The sequence below is a fragment of the Chenopodium quinoa genome, unplaced genomic scaffold (assembly GCF_001683475.1).
Source record: "Chenopodium quinoa cultivar QQ74 unplaced genomic scaffold, ASM168347v1, whole genome shotgun sequence".
Classification (NCBI taxonomy): domain Eukaryota; kingdom Viridiplantae; phylum Streptophyta; class Magnoliopsida; order Caryophyllales; family Amaranthaceae; genus Chenopodium; species Chenopodium quinoa.
This window is the reverse complement of record NW_018744118.1, coordinates 435,679-457,016: the sequence shown is the minus strand read 5'-3', so window position 1 is coordinate 457,016 and position 21,338 is coordinate 435,679. Positions and strand designations below refer to the sequence as shown.

The 21,338-nt window shown below is 33.7% G+C and overlaps 1 protein-coding gene across 1 annotated transcript; it reads left to right on the top strand.

Moving 5' to 3' along the window:
- The first annotated feature begins 647 nt into the window (after nucleotides 1-647).
- LOC110692623 (DNA damage-binding protein 1) lies at nucleotides 648-18,028 on the top strand. Its single transcript, XM_021869652.1, has 19 exons — nucleotides 648-884; nucleotides 3,152-3,200; nucleotides 6,900-6,959; nucleotides 7,043-7,134; nucleotides 8,586-8,637; nucleotides 8,769-8,831; nucleotides 8,920-8,969; nucleotides 9,792-9,867; nucleotides 10,077-10,286; nucleotides 10,443-10,549; nucleotides 10,922-11,030; nucleotides 11,535-11,735; nucleotides 11,837-12,052; nucleotides 12,191-12,301; nucleotides 13,585-13,860; nucleotides 14,937-15,211; nucleotides 15,695-16,046; nucleotides 16,484-16,768; nucleotides 16,962-18,028. Exons 1-19 carry the CDS (start codon nucleotides 781-783, stop codon nucleotides 17,541-17,543), a joined length of 3,270 nt encoding a protein of 1,089 aa, XP_021725344.1. The 5' UTR covers nucleotides 648-780; the 3' UTR covers nucleotides 17,544-18,028.
- Nucleotides 18,029-21,338: the final 3,310 nt, after the last annotated feature.

The following is a 21,338-nucleotide window of genomic DNA, read 5'->3' as shown; positions in this document are numbered from 1 at the left end:
ATGACAACTTTATCATCCTTAGATTTGGGGGAGAATCATTTGACAGGAGGAGTTCCACCATTTTTGTTTGAACTTCAAATGCTATGAGAACTTCATCTTGGTGGAAAATTTACTGAATGGATCAATTCCGTCCTCAATCGCTGCATCAGAGAATTTGATCCTATCTTCCTTGAATCTTAGTAACAATCCCCTGATCTGCAGAGATTAACACAGAGGATAGATGTATCTCACAATTATTTGACAGGGTCCTTGGAAGTTCTAGGTGATATGCGTAGTTTAGATATTGTGAACATCTCATATAATCTCTTTTTTGGTCCAATTCCCCATCTTTGTTGAGGTTGTTTAACAAGTTGCCAACACAAACTCTAAGCTAGGTCAGCGTTTTTAGTGTAAATATTTTTTTTTATTTTAAATTCAAAAATTACGAATTTTTTTTTTAAAAAAAAGTCAACGTGTAAAACGCTTTTTAAAAAAAAAAAAAAAAAACCCAGGGTACCCCATAAATTTAGTTTGGTAAATAATTTGGCCACGAGTCTACTTCACAAAATAATTTTGTAATAAAACTTACTTTGGAAAAAAATCCATTTTCTTACACAAATATAACTCACTTAAATTAACATAGACTACATTCTTTTACAAAGACAATACTTTATAATCAGAAGAAGAGGCTAGAACATTTAGAAGAAAACATAAAAGAGTGGAATTGAAGGGTTTACAAAACTTTCTCACTTCTCGCGCGCACACACACTAACAGCGAGAAGTTAATCGGTCATCGGAAAGATGAGCATTTGGAATTACGTCGTCACCGCTCACAAGCCTACCAACGTTACGCATTCTTGCGTCGGCAATTTCACCAGCCCTCAAGAGCTCAACCTTATTATCGCGTAATTTCCTTATTCTTCTTTTCTTAGGGTTTTACTTTCTTCCCCTTTTTTTTATGCTTTGATTTTTTGCATTTCAATATTTTTTAATAAATTTGTTTTCTATTAATATGGTATAGAATATTGATTTTGTTTTCTATACTGTAAATTTCAAATTTTGTTTAATTTTAGTAGATTTAGTGTAATTGTGAAGAGCTGAATGAAATTTTAAATTTTTTTTTTTACTTATTTAATTCAGAGTTATTTTGGTTTTCTAAATTCAAAGTCTTTTTTTTTTTTGGCAGCTTTAGTTTTATATAAATTTTAATTTAGCTTTATGTGAATTTTAATTAGTGTTTCGGTTGTGCTGATAATTGATTGATGAATTAAGGGGAGTTTTTGTGGAATATGGTCGGAGTATTCGAAGTGTGTGTTGATAATTGATTGATATATTAAGGGGACACGGTTTTCAATCCCGCTTCGTTTGGCTTTGAGAAATCTGTATTTGGGAAAAGACGGGAGCACTAAATTTAGGGTATTAGAGAAAAAGTTGAGTGGGGTTCTGACTATTTTTATTTCACTCTACCTTGTTCAGTCTGTTTCATGGCTTTCAGGTACTGTGTTCAAAGTGGCAGTTGAAAAAATTCATTAAATTTGTCACTTTTACTAAAAAAGCCGTTCTTATTAGTTGTTTATGATTGGATTTTTATGAATTCCGTGACTTATGGGAAGAGTATGGGATTGTTCAAACTGTTGTAAGTGCCATTTGGTGAAATTATTTTATATCCTTGATTATAAGTTGGCTAGATAATGTGAAAAATATGCTCAACAATAAGGGGGCGTTTGGTTCCGAAAATGGAAAAGGAGTGGAAAGGAAACAAAGAAGAGGGGGAAAATGAATCATTTAGCTATTACGTTTTCATTTGTTTGGTTTAACCATGGAAAGAGTATTTGTTAAGAGGAGGGTAAGGGTATTTGTTACCCCAAGTTTTTGAGATGTAACAAATGAGGGGTAACCATTACCCTTAGGTAATGGTAATTGTTACCATGCCTTCAAACCAAACACACGGTAACGGTATCGGTTTAATCGAATCCGTTTTCTATCCAAAAAATACACTAACCAAACGCCCCTTAAATGGGGTGGGAAGTGCTTAATTGCTCATAGCTGTATCTGAAAATGATTGCTTTCTTGGATTTTACTGGGTAAAGTGGTGCACAGCTTTGGCGATTGGTTAGATTTTGTTTATGACAGTTTATTGGTCTTTGGAGTGATCAAGAACTTAGGTGCGTTACCATCCATCCTGCTTCACTATATTAGTTGGCGTTGTTTGCTAAGAATTGACTCAATTGTAATTTATCTCTCGGAGGGACTGGTTGGTAGAGGAAATGTAGTCATATGTGCCCTAAACTTTCAAACTAGAAAGATTAGTTATAACTAATGACTCAGAAAAACTAACAATTGTGCTTAGAGTTTTGATCTGTTAATTGGGATTAAATAGTAGGCCTGGTCGATAATGTTTCCTTAATGAAACTGTAATGTGTTTTTAAATAGTGGTTCTTTGAATCTAAGCATCATATATAATTGTGAAGTATTGGTCTCATGTCCTTTAAATGCTGTCCAACTCACCCAGGAGCCTAGCAATATGAATTTTGGTCTCAAGCAAATGTCATTATCATAATATACAGGCTTGAGCTAGATTTGATGTATGGAGATTATTTGAAGATTAACTTGTCGATGAGATCTATTTGTTGATAGTGGTATAGGTTCACATCTTCAGGAATTTTTTCAATTGCTTTCTAGAAACGAAACTTGTAGCATTATGTGATAAGTATAGTATGTGCAGAGAAAAGTTTTGTTGGTAATATTAGCTGTTGAATTGTTACTCTTCAGTATTAATTCCTTTGTATGCTGGTGTAGAATCTGTAGAAATCGTATACATATGAATTGATTATTGTGGAAGAAAAGACTGGAAGAACTATTTACCATATCTTATTTCATTGGTAAATTATGTTGGGTGACATTTAAACTCCTTTTAAAGGACCACAATGTGAGATATGAGATTTGATGTAAAAATAGCCAAATACTAGGCAATTATGGCTTAATGTGAAACTATAAGTCATTCCAATGCCTTTTCTCGTTGCAACATTCTTCATGATAGATTTTTAATTTATGACGTTTTGAGTATTGGACTCCTTTCATCGTGCTAAGTCTCGTGGACAGCAATTGTCCACTTTATTATATTATATGTACTGCATATGCTAGTGTGACTGATGGTGTGTCTTTATTGCAGTAAATGCACAAGAATTGAGATTCACTTGCTAACTCCTCAAGGCCTTCAGGTATTCTATAATTTCCAAACCACCTAACTTTTGGTATGCAATCAATGTGCAAAATTCAGAGAGTATTTGTTTTTTCTCACTATATTCTTCCTTTCTTAATCTGTTATTTTGATGTCATGGAGTATAATGGTTGGTTGGACAAGTTTGTGAGGAGGATATGAAGGGAGTTTATCTTAAATATGATAAGGATAAAAAGTTTATTGATCTTTTAAAAGTGTTGGAATAATATTTGAGTGGACCTTCTCAAGGTTTTTAATAATTCTTTGATGACAGGGTCTCCTTTTATCATTTGATTTTTGTAATAAAAGGTGAGGCTCTTAAGACAAATGAGTCTGTTTACTACTATGTACATGAACCAAATCTAGGAATATTTTAAGGGGTTGGATATTTTTTATACATACGCCTCCATGGAAAGTTTCGGCTGAACTGTGGGAGTTGATAGGTTATGGATGCAATTTTAGTGGTAATGAGAAGGTTGGTATGACTAGACTTTGACTGATGTGGCTTGTGACTGTTGTGAGAGCAGTAGACTATGGATTTATTGCGTTTGGATAATTCACTATAGCAAATGTGTGTAATCACTAGAGCGTGTGTGCGCGCGCGCTAATATTTATGTCTGATCTTTGACACCTTCACAAGCGTGAACACATCCAAACTATATTTTTGTGTTATAAATCATGCATTATTTTTCCCTCCCCCAAAATACTTGACTAGAACACTTAAAAATGTGGTCAAGAATAGTTGTGCCCAACACGAATATATGAGTTTGAGTTTGACGATGGTGAGGATAAGATCACTTCTGCTATCATTATCCTTTCTCAATCCTTCATGTTTGTACAGGATATCTCTAGTGGGGTTTAGGACTCTTAAATGAAGTAAATTCTGTATATGCAATGTCTTTTGTCTTCAAATCAGATATAATTTGAGAAGTTTAGTTAGATTAGCTTTGAGCTTTAAATTTGCTATTAGGCATTATGTCATTTTGTCATGTAGATAAAAATTCTTATTAGGCTCCTCATCTTTAAGGAAACTCTTTTCACAGATTTCTTTTTATAATTTAAATTAGAAGCAAAGCATTCTATAATCTCATTGTGTAAAGAAAAAGGGTGTTGGGTTGAAGAAAGACTCCAATTTTCATGATAGAATCTTGAATTTCACCCGACTTGTTTAGGAATTTAGTAGTTTTGTCTTTTGAGAGGCTTAACATACAGGGTCATTTACTTTTTGCTATTTCTTAAAAATAAAACCCCATTTCATTGGCCAAGAGTTGTCCATAGGATAGTGATGTGGGATTTGGAATTTCTTAAACAATACTTTATTAGGTATGTGAGTTTAATGGTGACACCTGATTTTATTGGCATCTAGCTGTTAGATGTTTGCTGTCCAAAAGAATGACTTGGATCTATAGATAGGAAGGGTTTAATAAGAATATGAGAATGCATCTAAGGACACTTTTCAGGTGAGTAATTTATTTAGTACTCCCTCCGCTCCAAAAGTTGCTCACAATGTTAGTATGTAAGATGGTGTTGAGTATCTTATTGTATATATCCAAATATTGACCTTTTATAGTGTTTACTAATATATAATCAAAGATATTGATGGTCTTCCTTGGCACGTGTCTGGTTAAAATGTTGCAAGTAATTTGGTATAGGAAATGTAGTATTAGAGTTAATTAGCTGTACTTCTAGTCTTCCACTCATTTCTTGGGATATAGAATTTTTATATTCCCTTGATATTTAAATAAGTGAAACGTTTCTCTAGTGCATGTATGCCGATGCAAAACTTTGACTGATAATATCTTTAATTATCATTAAGTAAAAATTATAATAATTAAATATCAATAAGCTATTCATTGAGACGATTCTAACAAGTGCCCACAAGACTATATTTATTCTTATGTATAAATCACAAATATTTATCAAAGTGAATTAGATGAATGGTTCAAAAAGTCAAAACGTTTTACTTGTTTAAATGGTGAGGGAATATAAGTTTAACAAGGCTCAGACATCTCTTTAGCCTAGATAACTTTTACTTTACTTATCCTAACTAAGCTAATGATTTATCTTGGAGAAAGATGAAAAAGAGTGGAAAACCAAAAGACCAATGAGAGGATGTGACCAACATATTTTTTCTCATCTCTACTTACTAGATTTTAGTTTCTCCTTTTCAGCACCAGATCATGTAGGAACCTTATCTTTGACCAGTGCCGAAGCAAACAAGTTTGTTGTAGCTTTTGATTCCCAAATTCCCACCAAAAGAATATTTAAATAGTAGTAGAACTTGGTTGATTGCTCTGCCTTTATCATTGCCTAATTGAAGAGACCTTTAAAGCCCTCCTTAAAACTACTTTGAAGCATGCTAAGCAACTAAGGTCAAAGTTTGGCAGATTAGCCGGTATCCCTTTTTTATTTTGATTGTTGGTCCCTTGTTTTATATTATGGACTTTAAGATGTGGGCAGAACTAGAGATCAACAAGTTGAATCAAATTTGATACCTTAAAAAAAAAAAAAAATCTTGAGTCTGGTTTATAGTTTAAAAATGGGTGTCTTAGACCTGCCCCTCTTCTCTAAATTTTGTTTTATAAAGGCTTTTATTTTTCTTAAAAGTAATATTTTTATCCACTCATTTTGAACTTTACTAGTATGAAATTTACTTAAAAAGGCTCATTAACTGAATGTTAAATACCACTTAAAAAAGTGTCTCATACTGAAAAGACACCTGCCTAGGCTCCAGGAACCCTTTGTACATATTGTGTGACTCCTGCCTTTCAAAACTAATGTTAAATCTGAAGACTGAGACAACCAAGCAATTCAATTGCCTTACATTGAGTATAGGTTCACCTTGTCCTCTTGTTGGTTGTAAATTTTGCAATTCTCAATGACAATGAAAACTGTTTTTTTATGCAATGCTGCATCTCTTTGTTAGTGAAATCTATCATATACTTTAAGTTACACAATGATGCCTCCTTTTGTTTCAAAGTGAGGATCTGAAGAGGGGTTGAGGGTTAACTAGTTTGTAAACCTGGTCATTATCTTTTGTGAAAGTGGTATCTACCCAATTTTGGTAAGCAGTGTTATTATACTGTTTTTATTTTCCTCTGATTTCCTTAATTGGAATACTCCTACAGAGAAATACATTGACTGTGGCAAAATTACAACCCAAAAATTAATCAAGGTAGAAGAGAGAGAGAGAGAGAGGTGGGTGAATAAAAAAAATGATGAAGCAATTGAACTGTGGGCACACCAAACGAAATGAGGTAGTAAGTTTTATTTAGGTTACTAAATTTGAAAAAGTCACCAGCCTCAGTAGCTGTGTTGAACTTGGATCTTCACTCGAGAACACAAGGAGTGCCCGACACTTAGCTATAGTATCCATATTCCATTAAGTATCCTTGAAGATGTTTCTTTATCTCAGAAAGAGACCCCTCCTCCTTCCTTAGCAGAGAGGTGTTGTGATCTTGCAGTTTGTGTCTGAGCTTTATAGGGATGGGAAGCTGATCATTTGCAAGTGAGCAAGACTGAGTAAGAAGGCTACTGTGCTCCATCATTGTTTATTTTGAGCTGTACTGTAGGTTATCATGTCTAACTTGTTTATTTTAATGTGTCTTGTTGCCGTTTCATGGTCATTTTCTTTTTATTTATCCATTTCTGCTGTAGCTCTCTTTTGATGTTTAAATCTCTTCTGTTTACCTTCATGCAGCCTATGCTGGACGTTCCAATATATGGAAGAATTGCAACACTGGAACTTTTTCGACCACATGTCGGTGAAGTTATTCGGTTTGTTATATAAATAATGCATCTTTAATTTTCCTTCATTGACCAGTTGTTTTCCTGCCTTGTTAGGGTGAAGCCCAAGATTTCTTATTCATTGCTACTGAAAGATATAAATTTTGTGTACTTCAATGGGATCCCGAGACATCAGAGCTCGTCACCAGGTCTTATTCTACTCAGACTCCTCTTTCCTATCTGTAGCATACATTTTTTTTTTTATCCCAGGGATAAATTATTGCAATTAGCTCTGTATTTGTCACCAATATTTTGGGACTTCATTGATTTTTGCTGTGTTTGAAACTATATTTTGATGTAATTATTTCTTATTTTTAATCACATAACAAACTACCTTCAACTTACTATTTTCTTGTCATAAAAGTAAGATAGCGAGTTATTTAGTACTCATGTATATGATTATCTGATGAGTAACATGTATGAAAAATATTAGGGGATGACATACAAAAATAGGGCTAAGGTAAAAGGTTGTATGTCCTCAAGGTGTCATGTAACAATATGTTTAAGAAATCAAGAAGCATCCACTGTTGCTCAAAACTTAGCACTTGACAGTTGACCCTAGCTATACAATACCCTCTCTATAAGAATTTGATCTCTTGAGGCAGCAAGCTCAACCCTCAAAAATATGTTGGTTTCTTTCTTTTATTCTGTTATATTTTATTAAAGTGCATCAACAAGTTTCTTATGATCCATTTAAAGCACTTCGGTAATCCTACCTTTCTTTATCTTTTGTCCCCAAAACACAAGAACTTTGCTTGAAAAAACTAAACCCAACTCATCTCAAACAAAGCAATTGTAGAGTAAAACAAAATTAACAGACTCTTCTTTCTATGTCATATGTTACAGTGATGTGCATGATTGAATCTTCTCTTCAGGAACCTTTGCCTTCATATAATTAGCTGGGAATTGTGTGAGAATTTTATCTAAAGAAACTCTAAATTGAACTGGATCCACAGTTGCTGCCAGATTATCTCTTCATTCCCTAATGGTCAACCTCCTCTTAAGAAAGATACTCCAATAGCCTTTAAGTTGTTATGCCTCATCTACATATCCAAACCTTTCAATCTGAATAGCTTCATTTATGTTGCTTAGAGGCATAGTACTAAGACTGTAAGACCTCCAACAAGTTTGGGGTTGCTCACATCTTATATAACCCAGTGCTTTAGTTACATGTACATTATAAAGGAATAAATTGCTAGCCTCCAATTTTGGTCTCTTATAACCAATGTGATTATGAACTTTTTGCTTAATAAAGATTTGGAGCGACTGTTGTGACTTATTTGGCATTTGAAAAATGTTTTAAATAAGTCTGTTTCCATGGGTTCAATTGAGTCGATTATTAACATGTTTGAGTAGAGTTTGTCAAACAAGGTTGTTTGAGTAAGACTTGTTTACTAATCAAGCTTGAAAATTATTCGGCTTGTTTGTATATTTTAGGATTGAGTTTTAATTTTTTAAACAAGCATCTTCTGTTAATTGTCATGGGCATATTGGCTCTCTTTTACCCTATATGTTTCTGACACCAATCTCATTAGAAAAATTAATGGAAGTAACTTTAAGTTTATGGAGGAAGAGATTTGCTAAAAGGTTTGTCATGCAGAGCAATGGGAGATGTTTCAGATCGCATTGGTCGTCCAACTGACAATGGTCAGGTGAGTTGTCTGATACTTATTTTTGTTACTTCTTTGCTTCTAGAAAGAAAAAGCTCATTGCTCTTGTTTAACTGAATTATTGAACCTTCTCTCATTTATTTTACCCCTGAGAGGGGTGGGCCTGTTTATAGATTGGCATCATTGATCCTGATTGCAGATTGATTGGGCTCCATTTATATGATGGGTTATTCAAGGTACATGGACAAGTTTAAATAATATTATCATCCATTAGAACTTCCTTTGTAATCCTGGAACTTAATGCTGATTTATTACTGCTGACAGGTCATCCCATTTGATAACAAAGGACAACTGAAAGAAGCATTTAATATTAGGTATTTAGCTATATAAATGTTCATAAGACTTTTGTTGAATTATATTGTGTATCCTATTATACAGTTTGCAGTATTGCACACTACTACAAAATCATATGTTTCATTTATGAATTTTAAGCATTGGCTCTAACTGCTGTCTACTACGAAGTATGATGTATCTGTTGCATTGCTTTGTTGCTACATGGATCAGTGTGAATAGCTTGTCAATCAAAATAGATTCTGTTAAGCTTCTGTGAGATTGACTCCAGCTTCTTTCCTTTTTATTATTTATTTATTTATTTATTTATTTTTATTTATTGTTTGCTCTCTTTTAAGACTTTATACTTCTTTTGTAGTTTCCTTTTGCTGACTTCTTTTGTGGCTGACTGAGATAGTACTAAATCCTAACTATATCTGGGGACAAATACTAATTTTTGTTGTTCATTTATGTCATTTTGTACTTCTCCTTCTTCCTTGAGTCCGAAAAACCAAACCCTAATCTTGATCTTGGCTTGCTTCTTTGTTCTTGGCTACTGCTTGGTTAACTATTGCGAATTAATGGTACAACACTGCTAGCTTTGATTGCTTATCCTGCTGCTTTCATGTCTTCTCTCTTACTTCTTATGATGTTTCTTTTTGTGGGCTCGCAGCTCTGGTTGTTGTCTGCAAATATAGCTAGTTCCCTTTAAACCTTGTTTGTATGATTGATTTGTCAGAATTCAAAAAGAAGTCCTTATCTCAATCAAGGGCTAACATTATTATGCATGGGACGTAATTCTATTGTGAAATAACTTATATATCTATCATCATGTCTGGGTCTATAATCAAATACTTTATTCACAGGCTTGAGGAGCTTCAAGTGCTTGATATAAAGTTTCTCTATGGCTGCTCAAGGCCTACAATAGTAGTTCTTTACCAGGTATGCTTAACTTTGTTCAGTATAATAGGTTTATAGCCAATATATGTACAGATCTAATATCAGGAAGAGAAAGGATGCACTAGTAGTACAACTGAAATGTTGGGCCTTCCTGTTCACTTTGTTCCTTGAGAGTCCTCTCTCAGCTATGCATTTGGCTGTCAATTTGGCTCAACTGGCTTTCTATAATGATGGATTTGGTTATTCTGCAGGATAATAAGGATGCTCGTCATGTTAAAACGTATGAGGTTTCATTAAAGGACAAAGATTTTGTTGAGGGGCCATGGTCCCAGAACAATCTTGATAATGGGGCTGATTTGCTTATTCCAGTTCCGCCACCACTTTGTGGAGTTATCATTGTTGGGGAGGAGACCATTGTATACTGCAGTGCCACTGCTTTTAAAGCAATCCCCATTCGACCTGTAAGTTTTAGCAGGCATGCTTAGTCACATCGGCACATGGAATCAATTACTGCCTTTCTGAAAAAAGCATTTCCTTAGGCTGTTAGGCATTCAGCTTCCTGTACTTATAAGTCAGAAGTATGGCAACACTCTAATTTTTGTCTTGGATGGTTTCAGTCCATTACAAGAGCATATGGAAGGGTGGATGCTGATGGTTCTCGGTATTTGCTTGGTGATCACGCAGGACTTTTGCATCTACTTGTTATCACTCATGAAAAAGAGAAGTGAGTTTTAGCTTTCATCTTTAACTTTTTCATATGAAAATTGTCATCTTTCTATGATTAGCCTTTACTCAACTATCACATCTTTTGGATCTATTTTGAAGAAAAACATCGATTAGCACTTGCTCTATAAAAGCAGCTTTAAAACTCTTGACAATGCAGGCTTTCCCTCAAATATCTGCTAGTTTCTTTCTTTCCACGTGCACCAAACTGTCTAAGGGACCTTTCTTAGTACTTTAGCGATCCAACCTTTCTTCAACCTTCTTTTCAAAGCGGCATGGATATCTATGATTGGAATTAATTATGGTTTAAAGTCTTTTAACATTTTTCAATTGTAGTGCTCAAGTAATTTGTGCGATTTGCTTGGCCTAACAGAGTTACTGGCCTCAAAATTGAGCTTTTGGGGGATACGTCTATTGCATCGACAATATCTTACTTGGATAATGCATTTGTTTTTATTGGCTCAAGCTACGGAGATTCACAGGTATGGTCAATATGCTTGATCATGGAATATTATTTTTGTTTTCATCTTCTTGCCTATGTTTTTTTTGTTTTTTATTTTTTTATTTGGCGGAGTAATAGATCCTGAATGTTTGGTGTACTAATTTCTTATTTTGTTAACTTAAGCGTTGTAATTTTTACTGTCTTTTTCCTTTGTTTTCTCTTAACCTGAAAGAGAAAAGAAGGATTAGAGGATGAAGTAGTGTGCATTTGCGGATCAATGACTAACTACTAGCAACCAAACTCCAAAGAAAATATTGTTGTTGTCTGATCAACCAATTTATATAAGTGATATATTATTTGCATCTCTCTTCTTATTTGTTAGTTCTCTACCTTCACAATTTTCTCATCTTTTCTGCTCATTATTTCATCACCTTGTTTTCAGACACTATATATTCATACTTAAGTCAACTTGTGTGTGCATATTTGGTTTGGCTTATGTAATATTCTTTCTGATTTCTGATTCTTGGGGGTGATTCAATTACAGCTCATTAAATTGAATTTACAACCAGATGCAAAAGGATCATATGTAGAAGTCTTGGAAAGATATGTCAATTTGGGTCCAATTGTTGACTTCTGTGTGGTTGACCTCGAAAGGCAAGGGCAAGGTCAGGTTGTAACTTGCTCTGGTGCATACAAAGATGGTTCTCTTCGTATCGTCCGTAATGGGATTGGGATAAATGAACAGGTCTAGCTTTTTTCCTTTTTTTAATTACTGTTTTTCATTTATATATTTATTTTAAATTTTTTCTTCTAAGAACTCTACTGATACTGAAGTTGGTTTTTTAGGCATCAGTGGAGCTTCAAGGCATAAAAGGAATGTGGTCTTTGAGATCTTCAACGGATGATGTATATGATACTTTCTTGGTTGTTAGCTTCATTAGTGAGACCAGGATTCTAGCTATGAATCTTGAGGATGAATTGGAAGAAACTGAAATTGAAGGTTTTGACTCGCAAGTACAGACTTTATTTTGCCATGATGCTTTGCACAACCAATTGGTGCAAGTAGGTCTTTGTGTTACATACTTAACTTTATGTGACTTAACTTGTGACTTCTCCTCATTCACATGATTTATTCAATACTATAATGTAGGAACTTTTCAGTAGGGAATTAATGTGAGGTTGTGGTTTGTTTAATGTTAGGTCACCTCAAGCTCAGTTAGACTGGTCAGTTCGACATCTAGAGAACTTCGAAATGAGTGGAAAGCTCCAACAGGATATTCTGTGAATGTTGCTACTGCTAATGCATCCCAGGTATTTTTCTTAAATATTTCCTTTCATTTGTTATCATTTTAAGTTCATTGTTTGTCTTTAGAGTTAAAAAATGTGTATATGGAAAAGAAGCATAAATGTTAAAATTATTTGGGGAAATTTTTTCAGAAACACCCTTTTAAAGTGTCCACTTTATTTAAAACAACCTTCTAAAATTTTTTTTTGTCACTTCAGTCCACATTATAAATATTTTTTATCAAAGACAACCTAATGCTACTTTCCGGTGTTGACTCTATTTTTTCCGATGTTGACCATGAGTGTGCGAGGCACGTGACCTCGTATATTGCTTAATACACCCCTTTTCCCTCCAATTCACTCGTTTTAAAACCCCTCCTCTCTCATTCAGTTTTGGAGACAAAACTCACTGTTCGCCATCAATACCCTTGTATATTCATTTATGCAATTTAGTTTAAAGTTTCAAACTTTCTCATATTATCGCTTATTCACTGACTATTTTTTCTTATTGTTTTCCATTTGCTTGCATGGTCAAAGCCACTCAAACGTGTTGCATCTCCTTTGACCAGTTTCATGGTTGTAGAACTTACAAGCGTAGATTTTTCGTCCTGGGTTATCATGAGTCCAGGAGGTCCTCTTAGCAACAGGGATACCACAAGCGCATTTGATATCCTTTAGATCATGAATGCTGCATAATTGACAAATCCTTTGTCAATTATTTCGATTTCAAAAATTTGGGGGAAAGAACCCTAATTTTCAAAAACACCAATTACAGAAAAAAAAAAAGAAAAAAAGAAAAAAAAAAACAGAAACCACGATACCTGGTTCGAAATTGATGAAATGCTTGGTTGAAAACTTGAAAAAGAGGAATGAGAGAGAAGCAGGGGTTTTAATAGGAGTTAATTGGACGTAAAAGGGGTGTATTAAGCAATATATGAGGTTAGGTGCCTCGCACACTCGTGGTCAACATCGGAAAAAATGGAGTCAACGCCGGAAAGTAGCATGAGGTTGTCTTTGATAAATTTTTTTTATAATGTGGTCTGAAGTTACAAATTTTTTTTTAAAAGGTTGTTTTAAATAAAGTGGACACTTTAAAAGGTTGTTTCTGACAAATTTTCCATTATTTGGAGACAATAAAGAAAATTTCCTTAAATGCTTTTTACCTGTCTTGTGGGAGCCCTTGGTGTCAGAAGTCCTCAGTGCGTGGTTTTGCAAGCATCCATTTGTCATTTACCTGCTAATTTTTAATCAGAATTTTCATGTGCAAATAAATCTCAATCCTCTGACCTTAGGTCTTCATGCTTTCACAGGTTCTACTTGCCACTGGTGGTGGGCATCTTGTTTATTTAGAAATTGGTGATGGAGTTTTGACAGAAGTGAAACATGCGCAATTGGAGTATGAGATATCATGTCTTGACATAAATACAATCGGTCAAGATCCAAATTATAGTCAGCTAGCTGCTGTTGGAATGTGGACAGATATTAGCGTTAGGATATTTTCGCTTCCAGATCTTAATTTAATTACCAAAGAGAATCTTGGAGGGGAGATAATTCCTCGCTCTGTTCTTCTATGCTCTTTTGAAGGGGTAAGCAATTCAGCATGCTTATTTAGTTATTTTGATCTAATGCGACTTTATTTTTTTAAGATTTTCCTATAATTGTATTCTTTTGTTTCCTTAAATTTGCAATACTTTTCTAAAAGAGATGTTTCCAAAAAATTGCAACACTTCTATATTTGATAGTTTTATACTTTTATTTACCAATTAGAATACCATAAATGTCCTTACTTTAAAGAGTGGATGAGTGGTGGGGTAGAGAGGTAGATAGTTAACATGGAGTGGGTTATTACCCCCCCCCCCCCCTCCCCCCCTTTTCCTCCTTATATCTTAATAAATTAGCCATTTGTAAGTGTTGTAATAATAAGGAAACGAAGCAAACATATTGATATAAGTCTCAACGGCTATCATAATGCATGACATAGCACCCACGGGATCGCACTTTAGTGATCTGCTGATTGTTACCTTGATCATGACTACAATGTTCCGTGTATGTGTTAGTTTCCGTGCGTTTTGTGGTTCTCCCCTTAGCACATTTTCCAAAGTTTTTTGGTTTTAAGTGATCCACATAATCAAGCAATTAATTTTGATGGCTTTACTTTTCCCATCCAATTAATCAATAGCAATACTACCATACTTATCATGGAGTGGGTTACCCCCCTTTTCTCTCCTTATCCCTTAATAAATTTTCCTTTTGTAAGTGTTGCAATAATAAGGAAACGAAGGAAGCATATTAATTTAAGTCTCAATGGCCATACTACCATACTTGTGGGCCCGATGAATAGCTGGACCTGAAAAAGAAAGAGGTTGTATTGGAACTTAGCATACTGATGCTCTAACAATACTACCCCACTCCTTTTTTTCGCAGAAAGATCTATATACATATAAGCTTATATTGATGACCAGAAAACAAAAAAGTAAAAAGATTTAGTGATGCCTAACACAGCGTCACAGCTCTATAATATACTAGAAGGGTCATGTATCTTTATGCCACTTGCTTAATCTTTGTTTTGATTATTTGGATAGCATGATATGTGCAGTATAAATTATAGTATCATGTATGTGTATGTTCCCTGATTCTAACTTTATCGCTCCTTCTATTTCAGATATCGTATTTATTGTGTGCTCTTGGAGATGGCCATCTATTGAACTTCATGTTGAACATGAGTTCTGGTGAACTGACTGACCGTAAGAAGGTGTCTTTGGGTACACAGCCTATTACACTTAGGACTTTCTCATCTAAAAATGCTACTCATGTGTTTGCTGCCTCTGATCGACCAACAGTAATATACAGCAGCAACAAAAAGTTGCTTTATAGTAATGTAAATCTCAAGGAAGTCAGTCATATGTGCCCTTTCAATTCAGCAGCTTTTCCTGACAGGTATAGCTTTATAATTTTCCCAAGAGTTTTGTTTGTTAGAAATGTATGGTTCTTGATGCTATGATAGCAAGGAGATCGATAATGTGTGAAGAATAGTCTGTCCTCTTTTAGGTATGGATTGAAACATTGTCTGATAACATGTGATGCTTCATATACTTGATAACAATAATTTTATCATCAAAATTTCTGGGAATAGTGTTGTTTTTGTAAGGTCAGATGTGTGTATTACTTTGTTAACTTTTATATGCATCAATGTGAGCCACTTTATTTATTTATAACTAGTTTCCAAATGTGAGATATGATGTTTTGTGCAAATCCGTGTTTCACTTTGACATAGAAGCCATTGGAAATATTCTTTATAGATGCTTTCTGGTTTATACCTGTGCATGATGTTGACCAATCTAGCTACCCATTTTTACTTCTGTAACATATGCATCTTTGGTGCTTTTTGTGCTAACATTCCCTTTTTTCCTCTGCTGATAGTCTTGCAATTGCTAAAGAAGGTGAGCTTACAATTGGTACCATTGATGAAATTCAGAAGCTTCATATTAGGTCTATCCCTCTGGGGGAACATGCTCGGCGTATCTGCCACCAGGAACAAACTCGCACTTTTGCCATTTGTAGTTTGAAGTACAACCAAGCTAGTGCAGAGGAATCTGAAATGCATTTTGTGCGTTTGTTGGATGACCAAACCTTTGAGATCATATCCACTTATGCGCTTGATACCTATGAATGTGGTTGCTCCATACTGAGCTGCTCATTCTCAGATGACATCAATGTTTATTACTGTGTTGGAACAGCATACGTTTTGCCTGAGGAAAATGAGCCAACAAAGGTAAAGTATTAGCCTGTTAGGTTGTGATGAAGTACACTTTTAACGCATCTGTCATTTGATATTGTCTGTCAAAAGAGTCAAACAATAGAGAAACATTCGGTGGAATAGTAATGCTAATGTATCCTGGCATCTTGTGTGAAATTCCCTTGATAATTCAATTAGAAAAGAGTAATCAGTGTACAAATCACTCAAGTTTTTTTTATGCCTTGCTTTTCTGGTCAGGAATTAAAATTACTGAAAGCTGCCCCATTAGTCATTTTCCCAGTTTCAATTACCTTCTCATTGCATAGATGGAAGAAGGTTTTTTCGATTGGCATTAGGAATCGAAAAATTAACAGTATATTGGAGTCTTTCAGTAAAAAAATTACTCCTGGAATGTTCTACACATTTTGCAAAGTGGATAACTAATATATCATTTTATCATGTAAATTTTACAGGGAAGAATTTTGGTTTTTGTTGTGGAAGATGGAAAGCTGCAACTCATTGCGGAGAAGGAAACTAAAGGTGCTGTCTACTCACTAAATGCTTTCAATGGAAAGCTGCTGGCTGCCATCAATCAGAAAATTCAGCTTTATAAGTGGATGCTTCGGGATGATGGTACTCATGAGTTACAGTCTGAATGTGGACACCATGGGCACATTCTTGCCTTGTATGTGCAAACTCGTGGTGATTTCATTGTTGTCGGGGATCTGATGAAATCAATTTCACTGCTAATATATAAGGTAGGGGTTTCAGAAAAACTGTTCACTTCTTCTAGCTTGTTCAGTTGTACTTCAATCAAGCATTATTATTCTGTTTGTGTTTTTCAGAGATGGTATTTCTTTTTCATCATTTAGTTATATTGCTTTTGATGCCACCATTTGCCTCTATACTTGATGGGCAGCAATTTAGTCTTTCATTCTTCTATAATTGCAGCACGAGGAAGGTGCTATTGAGGAGCGTGCACGGGACTACAATGCTAATTGGATGTCAGCTGTAGAGATTCTGGATGATGATGTATATCTTGGTGCAGAAAATAGTTTCAATCTGTTCACAGTGAGGAAAAACAGCGAAGGTGCTACAGATGAGGAGCGTGCACGCCTTGAAGTAGTTGGGGAATACCACCTTGGAGAATTCATCAACCGATTTCGTCATGGTTCTCTTGTTATGCGGTTGCCAGATTCCGACATAGGTCAAATACCAACTGTTATCTTTGGAACTGTTAATGGCGTAATAGGGGTCATTGCCTCTCTTCCAAATGACCAGTACATCTTCCTGGAGAAGCTACAGTCAAATATGAGAAAGGTTATAAAGGGTGTAGGAGGACTGAGTCATGAGCATTGGCGGTCATTTCACAATGAGAAGAAGACAGTAGATGCAAGAAACTTCTTAGACGGAGATCTGATTGAATCTTTCCTTGATCTCAGTCGCGGTCGTATGGAAGAGATTTCAAAAACAATGGGTGTTTCAATAGAGGAACTTAGCAAGAGAATTGAGGAGTTGACCAGATTGCACTGATGAAGTTTGATCAGGAAAGAGGCTTGCTTTTTGCTGAGCCTCTATAATTTGACTTCTACATCTCTCTGTATCTTTTTTTTGCTCTCTCTCTTCTTTACAAGTTTTGTTCAGTTTTTTTTTTTTTTTTTTTACCGAGTCAGCTCTCATGGCATAGGATTTGAGCTGCTTGCATTCGAGTTGATTTCCCCATAATTTAGCAATAATAAGTTAGGGGTGATGCATCCAAGTATCTCCATTCCTGGAAGCCACTGTTTGTCTGCTCATCGTACTTGGTTTCTTTGTATCTGTTATTGTATGTTCATTAAGTAATACATGTAAAATCTACATTTCAGAACCTGTATTCGTAGACTCAGATATTTCTATCTGCCCGTTTTGTCTTGGTTGAAAATTTTAGATGTGATTCTTTGTCGACTTTCCTTCATAACTTGGCACAGTTCTGAAGGTTACTATACAATTTGTGGTCAATATATATTTTCATTTTTCTATTGTGGTCAAGTTTACAGTTAAGGTTACAGTTAAGTGTCATTGGTATGCTATTGCCCGGATTGTATTTGACAATTATGGCATTGTGAGATCAATCCCTATAAAGAGACGTTGAGGTGGAGATTCCCCTTTTTGAAACATAAAACAAAAAGAAAAATTTCCTAGCTTATAGGTGGTCAAAGTAAGTCAAATGAATATAGCGTCAATAGTAAAATAGAGAAACTTTTTCAAAAAGATAGTTTTTATTAGTATTACCATCTATATAACCTTGAAAAATTAGTCTTTCTACTCTTCCGGTATCTTACTTGAGTTTATTTAAGGTTTGACGTTGTTTACTCACTATGTATTTGTAGACGGAAAATTTATACACTAGCACGTAGGATATTATGAGTCAAAAGTCAATTTACAGACTTGACAATTGACACTAATTTGATAACCATTAATTAAAAATTAATTAATTTGGGAGAATAAATTAAATTAGCCTATATTATTGTTTAACTAGATGGAAACCCGTGCGATGCACGGTTTTTTCATCTAAGATTTTTAATTATTTGATTTATTATATTTAATAATTTCAGACAAAATTACAATAGTTTAATATTTATTTTTTTTACTATAATTTATAATGAATTTATTAAATATAAATAAATTGTAAATATGATATTTTTTCCGTTATATAAAATCTTTAATGTGAAATGATATTTTTTAATAATTTAATCCTAAATCATTATTCATTGTTTTACCATATCTTTTATTTCGATAGAATCACCAACCTCGTCCACAACCAACCTACTAGATCAATGGATAAATTGAACCATGAAATGTTAGCCAAACTAAATTTGATAAATTAAATCTTTACATTTATATAAAATAAATCAATATATTTACAAATAAATGAAAAATTGTTGTGATATAAAATCAAATCTATGCATTGGAATTTTTTCATCATCTCCAAAAATAACCAAATTCATCCATATATTAAGTATACAACATCTAATACGAAATTTTATTTGTGTCGTATGATGTGTTAGGTCTGCATGTAAAAAAACATTTAGTAAATAAAACATAAACATATAATCGTTGAGTATCCCAAATTAATACAATGTTAGTAATAATTAGAAATACTAATTTAAACATAGAATTTTAATAAGCTAAAAATTACCCGGCCATTGATGACCAAAATTAACACAAAATGAGGGGATTTTTTAATGATACAAAATTTTGTTTGTGTCGTATGATGTGTCAATTTATAATGGTAGGTATCACAAATTTTAATTTAATTATAATTAACGAATAATTTGTATTTCTTATCATAAATAATATCAAAATTTATCTTATAATGATAGGTATTAAACTTTATTATAAGCGTTTATCATTTAAATATTTCTTAGAATATTTTTTTTTGATTTCTTATACTCGTAGTATTGAATTAATAAATTTATTTTTTCCTATATTTTTACTTTATTTTTTTCATTAAAACAATTTAATTTGTGGATTATAATCTATGTGGCATTAAAATTTTAGATATATTAAATCTAATTCGTTACTTTTGTCTAGGTGGCAACATAATTTTTTAATTCAAAAATAAAATACAAATCTTTTTTCTTATTGGTCGAAATAAGTATATTTCTTACGTGGAATGCTCTCCAAAAATGCCTACTTTATTTATATATATATTAGGTTACTCCTTATATCCCACAATAACAGACACAATTAACCTTTATATATATGTTGATGCACTAGATTAACCTTATTTTATATAATAAATATTAATAAAAATCATAATAAAAGTTATATTATGAAACTTTATGTTAATACCTATCTAACAACACATTTTATGACAAATTATGTTTTTATTATGTTAGAAAAAAATTATAGTCGAAGTTAATATTCGTATATAAATAGTGAAAAAAAGTCCAACGTCTAAGTTATTTTGTGATGGAGGGAGTAAAATTGTTTCCATCATATTTGAGTTATAATAGTCAAACCCAATTTTGAAAGTCCAACTCCAATGTACATCTAACCCTAACCCTAGGGATGTTTTGATTCTATTAATAGAGGTCATCTATTACTCTATAATAATTTAGTTTTTTTTTTTATTTTTTTTTATTTTTATTTTTTTTTTTTTTCTGAGGGAATTTTTCCTTCTATTTTTTTAGAACATTAATTTCCCTAAGAAATTCATAATATTTATTTATTATTATTATTATTTAAGACAAGTATTATAATTGACTATTGTGTTATATTTCTCTAGAAATTTCCATATTTCAATCATCAATAATTTAAAAAACCGAGCATGGCTCGAAATTATCTAGTTTTATATCATTTGAGAGGAAGAAAATCATAAGAGAATTAAGAAGGCACAAAAAACCTCTTATAAAAACCCTAAAACTCTCCGGAGAAAATCTTTCAAAACCTAGTAGAAGAGCAACAAGCATTCAACGTGTCATTTCACTCTAGAAAATCATCCTTGGATGAGATCAAGCCTCAATGACCCTCAACAAGAGGAAAAAAAAAGAGAGAAGAGATTCAGAACATTAAGCACGTCATAAGTTCGTGTTGTTTAACCTCTATATCAAATAATCTTTTAACAGGATTACGCCTCAATGGCCCTCTACTCTTTTAGCACTAGAAAAAACACTCTATGTTTCCTTAATTCTACTCTTTTAGCACTAGGGTGCAGCAAAACCAAAGTATTCTCACCAGGAAAAAAAACTCCCATGTTTCCTTAATTCTATAGCGTAGGAAGGCCCAAGCATCAACCAAAAGAGGATCATTATTACCAAATGTGGAGTTGTTCCTCCATCTTCATATACACTATAGAGTGGTAGCAAATGTCGTTGGTCATTTTTTTTATTAAATAACCCATCAGCCTCAAGGTTGCGCACCATTTAAATTGAGAGATCATCATTATAAAAGGAAAGGAAGGGTAAAGGGAAGTACCTTCTAGTCTTTTCTAGATGCTTCTTGCAATGGGGCAATCTCTTAAGACTCTCCTTAGTGTTGAAGGCACATCTTTGACATTCGAGTTCATTCGTCAAGGTTCTTTTAAATTTGTTCGCATTGCATAGCAATCTGTCCTGAAACAAAACTAGAGGAAGGTATATATTCTTTGAGGAACGGGTGCCTTCCTTGCTAATTCCCACTTTGGATGAGTAGGAACATTGTCATGATCTTGTATTAATCGCAGTGCATATTTAATTGAGGACCCACCAAATTTTGACCTCTTCCAATCAAAGATATCCCCTATATTTGGGTCTTCAACTAGACAATGAGAAGCAATGCATTTTTATAGCATGAGCAGGTAAGGGA